The sequence below is a fragment of the Micropterus dolomieu genome, linkage group LG11 (genome assembly GCF_021292245.1).
Source record: "Micropterus dolomieu isolate WLL.071019.BEF.003 ecotype Adirondacks linkage group LG11, ASM2129224v1, whole genome shotgun sequence".
In the NCBI taxonomy this organism is placed as follows: domain Eukaryota; kingdom Metazoa; phylum Chordata; class Actinopteri; order Centrarchiformes; family Centrarchidae; genus Micropterus; species Micropterus dolomieu.
Window position 1 is genome coordinate 5,715,215 of NC_060160.1, and position 14,966 is coordinate 5,730,180.

General features: G+C 40.2%; 1 protein-coding gene across 2 annotated transcripts in view; it reads right to left on the reverse strand.

Moving 5' to 3' along the window:
* Window positions 1–14,966, reverse strand: part of rab11fip5a (RAB11 family interacting protein 5a (class I)) — a 55,098-nt gene that overhangs the window by 29,238 nt on the left and 10,894 nt on the right. The window contains exons 2-5 of one of the 2 annotated variants that reach the window (XM_046061781.1): window positions 11,190–11,701; window positions 9,568–10,156; window positions 3,094–5,607; window positions 1,043–1,199 (exon numbers count right to left, since the gene is read on the reverse strand). In XM_046061781.1, coding sequence (XP_045917737.1) covers window positions 1,043–1,199; window positions 3,094–5,607; window positions 9,568–10,156; window positions 11,190–11,701 — 3,772 coding nt within the window. The remainder of the gene's footprint in view (window positions 1–1,042; window positions 1,200–3,093; window positions 5,608–9,567; window positions 10,157–11,189; window positions 11,702–14,966) is intronic. The other variant, XM_046061782.1, reaches the window with a different exon arrangement.

The window sequence follows — 14,966 nt, forward strand, 5'->3', positions numbered from 1 at the left end:
AGTACCTGGTTTAAGGACCATGGTATCCCTGTTCTTAAATGGCCAGCAAACTCGCCTGACCTTAACCCTATAGAAAATCTATGGGGTATTGTGAAGAGGAAGATGCGATACGCCAGACCCAACAATGCAGAAGAGCTGAAGGCCACTATCAGAGCAACCTGGGCTCTCATAACACCTGAGCAGTGCCACAGACTGAATTCAGGCAAAAGGAGCCCCAACTAAGTATTGAGTGCTGTACATGCTCATACTTTTCATGTTCATACTTTTCAGTTGGCCAACATTTCTAAAAATCCTTTTTTTGTATTGGTCTCAAGTAATATTCTAATTTTCGGAGATACTGAATTTGGGATTTTCATTAGTTGTCAGTTTTAATCATCACAATTAAATGAAATAAACATTTATTTACAACATTTATAACATAATTTTCTAATTATATGGCCAGCACCTGTATTTAGATAATGTCATTGAATTATGTAAAAAAAAAAAAAAAAAACAATACCCAAGATACAGAATTTTAATAGGTTTTTCCATTGTTTTCCAAGTCACCTGTCAGTTCTTCAAAAATCCACAATAATGAACAAAATCTCATCACTCTTCAGTTACTTAATGTAGTGTCCTCTAACATCATCACTGAAAGAAAAAATGGCGATATCCATAACTTCAAGTAATTATGAAGACAAAATTTTTTAATTATAAGAAATGATTTGTTCGCTATGGCTGATTTTTCTTTACACCAGTGGTTTTATCAGCAACTATAAGTTATTACATGTTTGCCTATTTTCTTTTACTCCCCTATTGTTGCCAGTTTGCAAAATTTGTTACACTTATTGCTGCTTAACTTAGTTTTTATTATCATTATTTTTGTGCCAACAAGCAGGAGCTGTGTAGGTACAGAAACTGAGAAAAACTACTTATTTTTTTAAGTGAACCAGTTACGTTGATTACCAGAACAATAATGTAATTTACATTTACAGGTTCAAATATCATCTAAAATACAATTCATGATCATTAATCCTAAAACATAGGCACATAGTTACTGTACCTTCTTCCTGTCTGTCTCCTGCTCGCTGAGCTGGCTGCTCCTCCCCGGGTGGATGGTGGACTTGAGCTTCTCCAGGCCGGTGGCCAGCACTGACCGGCCCTCAGTCCGCTTCTCTTCAGCCAGCATGGCAGTGGTCAGGGGCTTCACTGGGTGGGGGCTGGACAGGATGAAACAAGCAGCACACACGTAGAGTCAGGTATCCCACTTCATACGACAACATCCCTGCGGCTTTTTAGTTTTATTTAGAAAACCTTCAGGTGATGTAAAGAATCCATCTGGCTGTCATACTGGAGGTCTGAAAGTATGTGTCTGAAATGATCATATAAAATTAATTTGACCCAAAGGACTTTTTCTTCCACTGTTTTTAGAACTTAGTACTAGAGGGGGATGGGTTGTGTGTGTGATTTTCAGAGTAAAGTCCTTGAATTCTTGGCCACTTGCTTGTGGCTGCGGGTGATACTCAAGGCTTATTTTAATGAATGCAGAATATAATGTTTTAATACTTTTGTGTTTTACTGACATTCAGTGTTTTCAGCATTTAAATGTTATTCTCAAGATGTTTTACAATAAACCACAAGTGTCATCTACAGTTAACCATCAAACTACTGTACATGCATTTTTGTTGTTAATTAGACTCAAACTCTTCTGTTAGCTGTTTAGAGCAGAGATTTCCAACCTTGGGCTCGGCAACCTTCAAAGGACACCGAGATAAATCTGAGCAGTCTCAAGATGATTAAAGGGAATGAATGAAGAAAAATTATTTTTTTGTAACACAAATCTTTGTTAACTTTGTCTGACTTTCTCAAATGTCTTTCTTGTGAAATACTGGATTCTTTCACTTCATCAGGCATCAACAAATAACTATTTAGTTCAAATGAATAATCTACATAACTTGTTGTGAGGGGTCACAAGCTAACATTACTTTATTTTACAGGGGTCACCTGCTGGCAAGATTACAACTGAGCATTTTTTGTGAAATCACACACAACACAACCCGAGTTTCCTCTGGGAAATTTTAATTTGAAGGCAGACAAAAGAAATACAAGTATCACAACATTCAAAAATGATCTCTTTAGGCAATTACGTTTGTTTATTTGGCATTTCTTATATATGTATCTTCTTAAAGCACAACTCGAAAATAACACAGGAAAAACTATTTCCTGTGTCAGTGACCTACATTTATCGATTTTATCAGACCACTCGCTTACTTACTGCAGATTCTTCCATTCACATAACCTCAATATTTGTCACATAAATCTTTCTTCACCCCAAGGTTTACCCATTATTTGAGCACAACAGATTGTTCTCATGACCTCCAGGATGAAGCCAGACGTGGGTGCTAAAGATCAACCTTTTTCAGAAACTCCTCATTTTAGTGATCAAGAGTAAAAGAGGTTAGACATGTCCAAGACTCATTAAAGAAAATACTGGTGCAAATTGAAATTAAATGAGCTCAAAACTGAAAGACTTAATTGCATGCATTGGTGCAATCAAACATGTAGAGTTGAGTTAATGTGTTAATACCCCAAGGTGGAAAGGAAATGCTATCAGAGACACAACAACACCTTTTGTGCCTGGTATGAAGGCTGGTTTCTGGTTGACATTTTGGTAAATAATGTGAGAACACTAGCTAGCCGTATGGCGAGGGGTGATGGTGTATGTGTGTGTGTGCGTAGGGTGTATGTTGGGAAGGAGGGGGTGTGCGGTAGGAATGAGGGCAAAATTATAACTGCTAATTGGCCTGAAGCTCTGTTTCCCCTCCCGTTACCACAGAGCCAGGACACACACAAGACACCTGCAGAGGAGTCCTGTTAACACCAGTATATATGTGTGTGTGTGTGTGTGTGTGTGTGTTTGTCGTAGCGATGTGATGAAAACGTGAAGGTCACACCACAAAGTAGAAACCCCTTGAGAGTCAGCAGCACAGAAGAAAAGCAGGCGGAAGCAGAGTGGCAGAGGGAGACCGAAGAGACGACAGGGAAATTTCTGGAAGTGGGAAAAAGAGCTTCCTCTCCACCTTTTCACCGAGCGTAGAGCATATGCAACCTCACCTGTTCTGCTGATTGGCTGCCTGCTGCTGCTGGGGCTCCTGAAGAATTTGCTTTGGCGCCGCAGCTCGTGCCTTGTTGGGTGGTGACCTCGGCATAGCATTGGCAAGGGGAGGGAGGGAACAGAGCGCTACAGGGGAGCTACTACTGTCAGGAGTTAGATAGGAAGCAAAGGAGGTCAGAGAGGGGAGTTCAGGGCCAGGCTGAGCTGAAGAGGACTCCTGTATCGCACCAGGATCACTCCCAAAAGAGGACAGGAGGAGTTCGTCAACAGCAGGTGTCAGTGTGCCTTCAGAGTGGGAGCGGTGTAGTGTAGCCTTTGGTGCCTGAGGGCATTTCGAGAACACGTCACCTAAGATGACATGCTGAATTTCCACACCTCCTTCAGTGAGCTTCCTTGGATTACAACTTACATAAGAGTCTGAGGATACCATAGGGAGTAAACCGAAGTCAACCCCTATCATGAAACCTGGCTCTAGAGTTCCTCCACAGAGAGACTCTTTAAATTGGTCTGTTTGGTTGTTTCCTTTGTTGTATGTCTTGCATGCATTGGTGGAATCTTCTTGGCCCAACGCAGCATCAGCAGTCGCCTGAATCCCACTCAGCTCACTACAGAGCTTTGAATTTGCAGAGTGTAACGTCTTATTTGGCTCTGAGCCGCTACATTTGGAGGATTGGTGAGACTCACAGATTTGGTAATCCTGCGAGTCGGTGCTTACATAAAGACTGTGGCGAAAGCTGCTGGTGCTCTGATCAGACGCCCGAGTGTGCAACAGTGTGTCTTCAAAGTCTTGGCTAAGACTGCTTGCAATGTGACTGGTGTTGAGGAAATTACCAAAAGGCCTGAAGGGTATAGGCGAACGCTGGCTCATATCCTGCCCTGTTAAACTACCGCTCTGAATGGGCGAGTCCGATGAACTCTGCCTCATCTCAGGGGAGGAAGTTGTGATGTATAATGATGGGTGTGTGGAGCAGATTTCATCATCTGGAGTCATAGAAGTCATCACATCTGTAGTGTTACTTCCGGATGTAGAGAAATCATTTAACACTTTTGAAAAATCCTCTATGCTTTCCTTTCTATTTTCATTGTCAGACTTTAAAGAAACGTTGGATTTTGGCTTTATTTCTGAGAGTTTTGGTGCCTGAGTAACTGCATCCTCAGGTCCTGTCTCTCTTGCAGCAATTTCAGGCTGCTGATGTGCAAGCACTGGGGACTGTGGTGCCAATGACCCCTCCAAACCATTTAAATCTACCTTTTCATCGCCATCCCTGTACTGAATAACACAGTGCTGCGTTGCATCAACTGAAGACAAATCATTTGGCGTCTCGGTAATGTCATTTTCAGATTCTGAGGGCTTTAAAGGTGTTATCACAGCTGACTCAGAGGACTTCTCAAAGCCAAGGATGTTGCTTTCAAAGTTCTGTGCTTCAGCTTCCTCAGAGGAGGATGCAGAGAATTTTTCCGAATAAGAAGAGAGACAGGAGAGGAAATCCTCTTCTGCTGAACTCCCGAGACCCGAAGAACCAGGATCAGAGGAGCTGCTGTTGAGCTTTACAAATGAGGTGTGACAGGGGGCTTGATGCATATTAGTGTCGATTAAATCTTTTGTGTTAGCAGTACTGTTAGCTTGATTAGTTTCAGTGCAAGCAGCCAGTTTTGGAGAATTAGTGGGAGTCTTTAAAGTTATGTTGTCACCCTCAAAGCTTGTGTGCTCTGGTATCGTCTCAAGGAGTTGTGCAAATGTGTCAAAGTGATATGTATTAGTGTTGGTCACCTGGATGATGGCTTTATGTGCTTCGGATACAAATTCTGTGCAAAGCTGATGATGTAGTGTGTCATTCACATTTGTGTTTTGATCACCATCTGTTACGGGTAATAATGTTTCTTTATTAATGCAGTGTTCCAGTGGATGGTCACCGGGTGTGTTTTGCTGTGTTTTGCAATCTGTGGTCAGATCCTCAGGAGACTGCAGCCTACCAGCTGCAAATGCTTCAAAGGATTCATCCCACTCTGAATCCGGTTCCATCTCCCCAGCTGACATAAAAGGGTTGGAAAACTTCTCACTTAAAGGTTTATCCCCTTCCGTGGAAGCTGGAGAAAGACTTTGTTTCTTAACTTTGGCCATCAATTCGCTCTTTGGGTCTATACCAATAATGCAGTCCTCTGTGGTTGGATTGTTGCGAGCCAGGTTGGGGTTAGGGTTACTTGCCTGTGGAAAGAGTTGAGCTATGGGGGGCCGGGAACTGGAGAGATAGGGCAAAGGAGGCAGTGAAGGTTTTAGGGGCTGAGCGGTCAGCATGTCTTTATAGAAAGGGTTGTGCTGGAGGAGAGAGAAGAAAGGGTTGCAGCGGGATATGGGAGGTGATGTGGTCTGTGAGTGGCAGAAGGGGTTAGTGTGATGCAGTGGAGACACCAGAGAGCCAGGATCTACAGAGGGACCTGAAGGGGGGTGACTAGTTGTGAGGGGTGGTGGGTGGGGGTTAATGCTGGGCTCTAGTTTAGGTGACACCACCAGGCTGTGAAAGGAAGGGCACACAGTCCTCTTGATTAGTGAGGATTGTTCACACAGCTGAACTACAGGCCTGCAGAAAGTTTTCTGTCAGAATCACATCTTAAGCATACATTTTTACAGACGGGTTAGTGTTTTACCCAATTTATATAGAGTATAGAGAATTTTAATATAGAGTCCTTCTTTAATTTCTTAAACCCTGTTTAATTTTAGGCATGGTAGGTTTTTTTGCTCTTATTGAAGTTTTCTTTATTGTTGCTTCATTGTTTGGAAAACACATTTAAACCTGTTGTAACTGAATTTTGTGGTCGCAACAGTGACATTTTATCACCCTTTATAGTGAACATGATAGCAAAGAGTTAGCAGTTCACATATCCAGTAGGCACGGAGCAACATTAGCGTTCATTTGGTGTTTCTTCGGCCTGATATATTCACTACATTCTGCAATATTCACCCTTCTTATAGGTCTATTTTCTCTACCAATTCACTGGGGAAGTATTTGTCTCTTTAACTGCTAAATGCTTCACTATATTTCCCTAGCTATTCGGTTTGTCTGTCTGCTGTTTGGTGCTGGACAGGAAGTGTACAGTGGATTTTTAAAGTCTTCATTGCTAAACACGGCTTTGATGAGAGCAGGGAGCCTGAACCAAAACAATGAGCAAAAAGATGCTAAAGTGCTCCGTAGAGCTTTCACATTACAGGCTAGTCAATTAATCCATTGTTAATATACACTACTGATTAGTGCAGCTTTAGAACACATTCTTATTTATAGTGGCGGCCTGGCAAAAAGCAAAGCCTAGGGGTAGGTGCTAATACCCTCCACAGATTCAGCCTGGAGTTAATGAGATACACTAATACACACTTAAACTGCATACATTTTTACAAGGATTTTCTATATACCTAAGTATTTCTGTCAGAATAATTGGGAAAAAATCCAATGAAAGCTCTACACATAGGGGCTTTAACAGTAACTGCTATGCAAAAGGTAACAATTAAAATTGTTGAAATCAATGTTTTCATATGTTTAAAAACTGGCACCTATCCACATCTAACAAAGGTGATGCAGCTGGGTGTAGTGATTACTTAGTGCTACTGGTGCCAACTTGGCACTTTTCCCCAAGGAGCTAAAATCATGTGGGTGTGTAGGCCGTGAAAATGTATAGTTACAAAGTTGGCAGAAAGGTACTGAGTGTACTACAGTCCAGAATAGCTGACCTCACTTCAACCAGCAGGTGCTTATCAGTCTAATATTTTGTTTACGTCAGTGAATAGTAATATTACTATATCGTACTCGTTTTTTAGTCTTGGTCAAGCAAATTGATAAAAATGAACATTAAAAGTAACTGTTTAAGGGTTCTTGTAGACCTGTATTAAAGATCAATTTTATATAAAGACTCCAATACAAACTGCAGGAGCAATGCACTCAATACAACAGGGAGCGGCAGTACAAGAGAAAGCACAGTGCATCAGGTGACACCCCCCAAATAAATTACCCACTTAAGAATGTGCTTGTGTTAGAAGTGGAAATACAATTAGATGGGGTTTCTTGCCTCCCATCTCCCTGCCCACATACACACATTACAAATGCAGACAAATCCCACACCTACAAATGCACATTCATATATACACAAAACCTGTAAAAGAACGAGGAATGTTCCAGCTCACATCATCATCTTTCCAATGATGATTATAACTGGACCATATTATAGGGTTCAGTGTGATAGAGTTAATTTCACAACAGCAGCTCCCCTCCTCCATCTGCATTGCAGATACCTGCTGTAACCAGAGACTGAGACCAGGAGCTGAGGAGGGATGTGTACAGAGCTAGAAGGAACTTCAAGCAGCCATGCTGATACACAGTATGGTAAGTGAAAAGTAAACATCTACTATGATTGTATTCAACAAAATGCTGCTTCAATAGAGATATTGAAATGTAACCCCCTTTAATGGGTACATTTTATGCATTTACTTCAATTTAAGCTTCGTAAGGTTTACTGTTGAACTCTGGAGGGTTTATGTAAAGAATATGTGTTGTGTACCAAATAGTGAGATATCATGTAACCAATACAGTAAATCCTACACTTTAAAGGAATATTTCAACACATTTTTTGAGAGTGTAGATATGAGAACATCGATTGTTTGAAGCTGGAACTAGAGGTAGGAGGCAATTAATTTACTAGATTAACAACTAGCCTGGCTTTGTCCAAAGTTCAAAAATATACCTACCAATTGCAAACTCAATAACATGTTGTATCTCATTTGTTTAATCCGTTTTTTAAACTAACAAAATACATGCCAGTTACTGAGATCTAGACCTGTTGGTAGGCATATTTTCCAACTTTTGACAAAGACACGCTACCTATTTTCCTTGTCCATTTGTCCTTTATGCTATGCTAAGCTAAGATATTCACCTACTGACTCCAGCTCTATCCATAATGCACAGATAGCCATGACAGTGGTATTGATCTTGTCATCTAACTCTCATAATTAAAGTAAATAAGCATATTTCCAAAACTAGTTCTTCACAGTTAATTAGGTTAAATTACGAGACTGTGTCACTGAGGTGATGGAATAAATTTTACAGCAAGTTTTGTGGCTCTTTGTAGTTTGCAAAGTTGACGTTGTATTGGATTACATTATAGCATAGGCAATTTCTAATTTTATAAGGCTTATTCAAATACAAATTTCTTGAACTTTTTAATTATGAGTATTAAAGTTAAATAAAATAATAATTTTTTATATTTTTTTAATATCTCTGAATGTCACGCTGTTTGCCTGCCTGCCTTGTTTAGTTCAGTTTTGTTATTTCAGTCTTTTCTGTATGTTATGTAGTCTGTGTTGTTGTTTGTCTGGTTATTATCTGTCAGCTGGTGTTTAGTGGTGTTTTGGTATTTTCCTGATCTCAGTTCTGTTCCAGTCTCATGTATTAGTTTCTGTACCATCATGCAATTAATCTGATTTTGGTCATTCTGTCTTAGTCTCTGTGTAGCCTTTATGATTATTCATCCGCATTTTTAAGTTACTTAGTATCTGTCTTGTCTCGTATCTTAGTTCGTAGTTCGGTGTCTTAGTTCTTAGTCCTGTACCTTAGTTCATGTCTTAAGTATTCACTCCTGGTCTGTGTACTTCTGTGTTTTGCCCATGTCTAATCTGAGTTCTGTTTTATCTTTGCTTCAGTCTGTCTTCCTTGTTGTTAGTGTATTTGTGATCTGTCTGCTTGTGTCTGGATTAGTTTGTTGCTTTTATTATTCTGATATGTTACCACTTACTTTGATATGGTCCATGTTTAGTGTTCAGCAACTTGTGTTATGTCTGTTCCCCCTCCAGTAATCTGCCTGCCAGCCAGTCTCTCTGTTTTCCCCTTCTGTCTCTCTGCCTGCCTTGTTTAGTCCTGATACCTGTCACCTGTGTTGCTCCCACCCTGCTCGTTAGCCCCTGTGTATATATATGTTTGGTGTTTCTCTTCAGTCCCCGTCTGGTCATTGTCATGTGTCCTGCCTGTTCTTGGAACTACCTGTTCATCATTTTGGATGTACCTATCTCCACAACTTGTAAGCTTTATTGCTTGTTTTTCAGTTTGGATTAAAATCCTGAACTTGACGTCAGCTCTCTAGTGTCTTGCGTTTGGGCTCTCTCCTATGTGCACGCATCAGAATCCTAACACTGAATCTAGTTTAGTTTTCTGTTTTAAGCTAAAATAGCAGCCTACATTAAATACAGTGTTTCATGCCCCTATTTTTGCCAAATGAAACCAAAGTCTACAGGTCACATGCAGTAAGACGCCTCGGTCTGTGACTTATGACGCAGGGCAATCTAAACAATACAGGTACAAACTCTCAGCAGAGTTTTGACCTTGATTCAATCCATATTCATATTGAAATGATAATTCATCATCTGTGTGATGTTGCAACAAATGAACCTGTCCGTGCATGATTAGTCTTCTCTGTGATCACAGTGTGTATCTCACCTGGGTTTGCTGTGCGAGTCCTTTGATCCAAACCACCCCTTGTGTTTCTCCTCAGTGGCAGCGGAGGCTTGTTCAGACTCATCCTTGGACTGATTCTGCCCTTTCCCTGCAGACTCACTCCTCCCATGGGAGAACAAGTTCCTCCTCTGCTTTTTCCCCCAGCTTTCCGACTCTGCCGTGGAGGAGGAGCCAGCTTTGGGCAAAGCAACCTGTCCCAACCACTCCTCTTCTTGACACAGCATTGGGCCGCTTTGCTCCAAGGCCGCCACTATGGCTGCCTTCTCCTCCTCGTCAGGCTTGTCAAAAGACCAGCGGCGGCCATCGCCAACAGGACTTTTGAGGAGGTCTGTGGATGGTCGCAGACTGACGTTCTGTAGAGACATGGACAGGGGCATAGACTTCTGCAACACTCCCAGGCCTAAAGAATTTGCAGGTTTTCCTGAGCCTGGGTCCAGGGGCTGGACTTTGTAAGCATGGCTTCCATTAACGCACACAGTGGGCTGAGGCACTGCGATGGTGATCTCACCGGCCTCATCACCAAACTCACATTTGAGAGAAGACGATCTAGGTGACGTGTTTGCCGTGTGCTCTGCAAAAACAAGAGGTGTAAAGGAGAGAGACAAAAAGGGAAAGTGAGAAAATGGATGCAGTTAATCAATGACTTTACTAAATAAAATTTACATTTAGCTTATTGGGTGATTAATTAATTAATTTTTATTGAAATTTTTTTATCCCCACGGCCGGAATCAGGACAGTCCCTTGTGATGTAGTATCTCATTTTCAAAACAGAAACACAAAATACAACAAACACAAACAAAAACAGCATTACATAACATACACTGTAAATACAGAGATCCAGACAGCTCGCTCGCCCACTATTGTTTCAAGTTTGCAAATACATTTCTAACTTTGAGACAATCTGCTAAAAAACAGAAAGAGGTGAAACCATAAACTTTCATTAATTAAAATAAAAAAAATGTATTTATTATTATTTAAATACTTAGTATTTGTGGCATCTTCAGTTTTTATATTTGGCACTCCTGTAGCACATACAAGCCACAAAGTACTTGCTGCTGTTCTCAAAACCTGAGTGAGCTGGCAGCTGTTTCTTAAAGAATTTTGAGGAAGTGGTTTATTTAGAAATATTTTACATAAATCACCCTGACTACATGCTCCTGCAAGTTCTGCAATAGACATTTATAGTAGCAGTAGTAGTGGTAGCAGCAGTAGTAGTAGTAGATTAAAACCAATTTTGGCATAAAGCAATAATTTTGATAATGGATTAATGGTTTTAATGTTTTTTTTCAAGCAAAAACATTGGAAAAATGCCCAACATGCTCTGGTTCCAGACTCTCAAATGAGACAATTTGCTGCTTTATTTTGTTGTATTTGGAGTAATTGATTGAAATATAATTAATAATAAAAATGATTGGTAGATTAATAAATGAAAATAACCGTTAGTTGCAGCCCTAGTTTGTTTTTGTTTGTTATTGTTGTAAAAGATTGAAGGGTTGTCCCACAAGAGGGGAAACCTGAACCTGCATGTGGTGATGGATGACTGTGAATGTGCAGTGACTGTAATAGTCAAATAATCTTCAGTAAGAGATAACTTGGCCTCTCACCTGGGCTGTTATCGACTGTCAGGTTGCTGCTGTTACTAGGTGAGTTGGAGAGGTCAGAGACCACCACGCTGATGCCGGCCGTGGGGCTCAGGCTCCCACCCCGTGATGATGACTCGCTGCTCTCCGAGCCTAGTGATGTGCTGGAACGAGTGTCTGATGACTTCCTCAGCTTCCCTCTCAGGAAGAATGTCCTCATCTTGCTCCGCCGGGCCTCGCCCCCCTCGTCATCCTCATAATCCTCCTCCCCACCCCCATCGCTCGGCAGCCGTTGCCGCATCCGGACAAGGGACCCGTAACCACTTGGTAAAACGGCAGACGACGAGTCCTCCTCATTGGATCTCTTCTTCCCCCTTATGCGCTCTTTCAGCTTTCCGAAGGTGGAGGCGCCCTTGTCCTTCATGACGAGGTCATACATGCTGGCTGTCAGGTTGTTTCGGGTGAACTGGACACTGACTTGAATGTCTCCTCGTTCCTTCTCTTTCTTCCCCGTCTTAGAGTTGAGCCTGTACCACCTGCAATAGACAAAAATCCATTCACATGAGATTAATAGACACACTCTGTATATCTGTATATTGTTTAGACGTGAAACAAGTAGTCATTTAATCTATTAGTGGGTCATTTGAAGTCATTTAACAAGCAAAAATGCAGAAAATGGTTCCAGCTCCTTAAAGGTACAATGTGTAATTCCTGGCCATATCCTGAAGGGCCAGCATAAGATAGAAAATTATTTTTTTGAACTTTGAATCATGCAAAGCTGCTAACAGGGGTCACAGAACTGCAATATAGGATTGAAAATGCAATATAATAGGTCTCCTATAAGTATATTGTTATTTTATAGCCTAAATTAATTAATCAATTAATCAAAAACAGCAACACATTTATCGCTAATGAGAATCGTAGGCTGATATCAAATTTCTAATATTTGAATTGGGCTTCTGTACAAGTGCTTGCCCTGAAGAGAGTTGCGGAGGAGCTATTTTGGGTGGCCCTTGCTTCAGAAGTAAAAGTCCCATAGACAGCGTGAGGTGTCTCACAGTTGGAGCACTTCCATGACTTGGGCCGCTCTACAGGCTGAATCATAAGTAAAAAAGATTAACTGTGTTAGAAAATATCATAGATAGTCAAGGTTGAGAAAACACAAATCAGCAGCAATTCAGTTTAAACTTCTGCGTCAATTTCAATCAATCGTTAATTCAGAATCTATGCCCCATGTTTTGTTCTCAACTGCACCAACAAAGTGTTTTGAATTCACTACCACCCTAATTCGCTCCTCTTTAGTGGCTTCTTCTCCATGGCAAATGTGGCCGAAGCTCATGGGTATTGTAGTATTTACACTTGTATGCCCTGCCAAATGACAGACAAAACATGATTTCTCAGAAACTAAGCTCAAATTGTTAAAAAAGGTGAAAATAACCTACAGGATGGTTACATTATCCAGGGAGTCCAGTGTTTCTATGTTAAGTAACACTATGCATATAATTAAAAGAAAAACATGTATGGGAATAAAGAATGGGGAAAAACACACAGAACCAGCAATCTCGCCCACTTCATTAATCCATTATGATAAAATGTACTGACACATTAAATCCTTCAGCGTAATATTTGTTTAATAATAACTGAGTAAGTGTGAAAAGTCTGATTTTGAAAACATACCAGCATGCTTTGTTGAGTTTAAGATTCAGAGAGTGAAAATAGTACAAAATAATTGTAAGGTGTACTGAAATCACATCCCTAACACTTCATTCATTAAAAGGTTCAGCATTGAGTGGGGTCATGAAATTATGTGAATGACCATATTGTTATTGTGAATGGGGTTAATCTGTCCTCACACAGGGTAGAGTGTGTGACAGTGTATGTGTCCTACTAATACCACACCCCACAATACCTTGGGATGGTCTTGTTTGGTCACCAAGTCTGGTAAGCAAGAACAATGAAGTAAGTAAAACAATGATTATTTCTGAGTTAATAGTGAGTGCCGTACATACATATAAGAGATCCTGACTGAAAAAACAGATTGACCCAACCATAGATTTCTTTACTGGACGAGCAAAGAAGAGCAGTTCTTAGAAACTCTGTGTACAGGTGGGTGTTACAGCGCCAACAAGTTCACCACACCATTGACTCATGGGAAAGTCTCATCTGATCTGTTGTGACCGGTTTAAAAATATTATATGACCGAGAAAAATTCCCCCAGTTAACATGTGTTTCTGACAATTGATGTTGCCAAAGGGAAGTTATCAACCTAGGGAGGACGACGACTAGGTCTGAAACCAAGACTCACTTCCTGTGCTGCTGGGCTATTTTCACCTCACACCTCGACCACAGTGCCCTTTTCTATTGTTCATAAAGGCTAAAAGCACTATAAGGCTGAGTGACGCATTACAACCCAAATTTTACAATAATTTTCTGAATTTTACATAATTCTATGTATAGGTTAAACTGGCTTCAAATTCAAGGATTAGTTGACGCCATATAGAGTAGCTTTACAGAAATATTATGTAATTGTATTAGTGAAAAACAATTTATAAATCATCTACTATACATAAAGACATAAAAATGACCAAAAGTATGAATAATTTCACATATTATCACAACAGTTTCTTTGGTTTTCTTACGTCATTTCACGCCATTTAGTCTCTACTAACTTATACTGCGCTTAGACAGCAAGTCAAAACAAAAATGTCAAGTGACATAGTATAAAGAGCGACAAAGTCCGTGTAGGGATGAGGACGGGGTTAATAAATGAGTCTCATGCACAGGAAATCGCTGTTTGTGTCCTGCTTCAAACCAAAAGCCACCGTTGAATCATTTTTATTTACCTATGCAAGTATGTATTTTACTTCAGAAACATAATTTAACTGACTTAGCTAACATACTTACGCCTGGCGAAGATAATTACATGTATTTTGTATCACTTTATGTGGTTGTAAAATTCTGCAAAAGAGGTCAGTTTTGCACACATATAAAACAGGATGTCAGATGGATAGAGTCAACAAGAAAATCTAAATGTGATGCTCTGGAAATCAAATGTGCAACTGAAGAAAAGTTACAAGAACGGAAGTTTAAACATCAAAGATGAAACATGAAAGCTGCTGCATGAAAGAAAACAGACTAAAGCAAACCCACTGATGCATGAATGATCTGAGAAAGGAAAGGAACCTCACACACTTACTGCTCAGCTATCTTAGAAACCAGACAAGCCAAACCTACAGTGTGACAACGCAGAAACTCAGCAAGGCAGAACATTTAAATGTCACACCCAAAATACTTCTAAATAAAGGCTGTTGTTAATGTGGTCACTTAACTGAGCAGTTAATTTTAATAGGATTTTTTTTGGTTCCGCCAACACGTGATTTTAACAGTTAGTCACACTGTAGCATGTTAGCAAAATAACATCAAGATGTTATCATGATTAAAGTTAGCATGTTAACATGCTAGTAGGGCTGACCCCGAATAGCCGAAGATTCAATGATTCAATAGGAGGAGCCTGATTCGACTCCCAATCTCACAGTTAAATCTTCGCAGAGCCGTTATGAAACAAGGATCATACAATATTGGCTATAAAAAAAAATTGTTCTATGTAAAATCAGACGTTGAGCACCCAAAAAGTTAATATACAGCTTATTATGATATAAATATTAACATATAATGCTATAAATAAACATGTGAAAAGAAAGAAGCTTTTAATAAATATTTTTAAAGTGTGGGAATAAATCCAAATTTGTAATGCTAACCCTTAAGGTAGGGGGCGTCAGTGCGCATGTGTGGTAGAAGAGG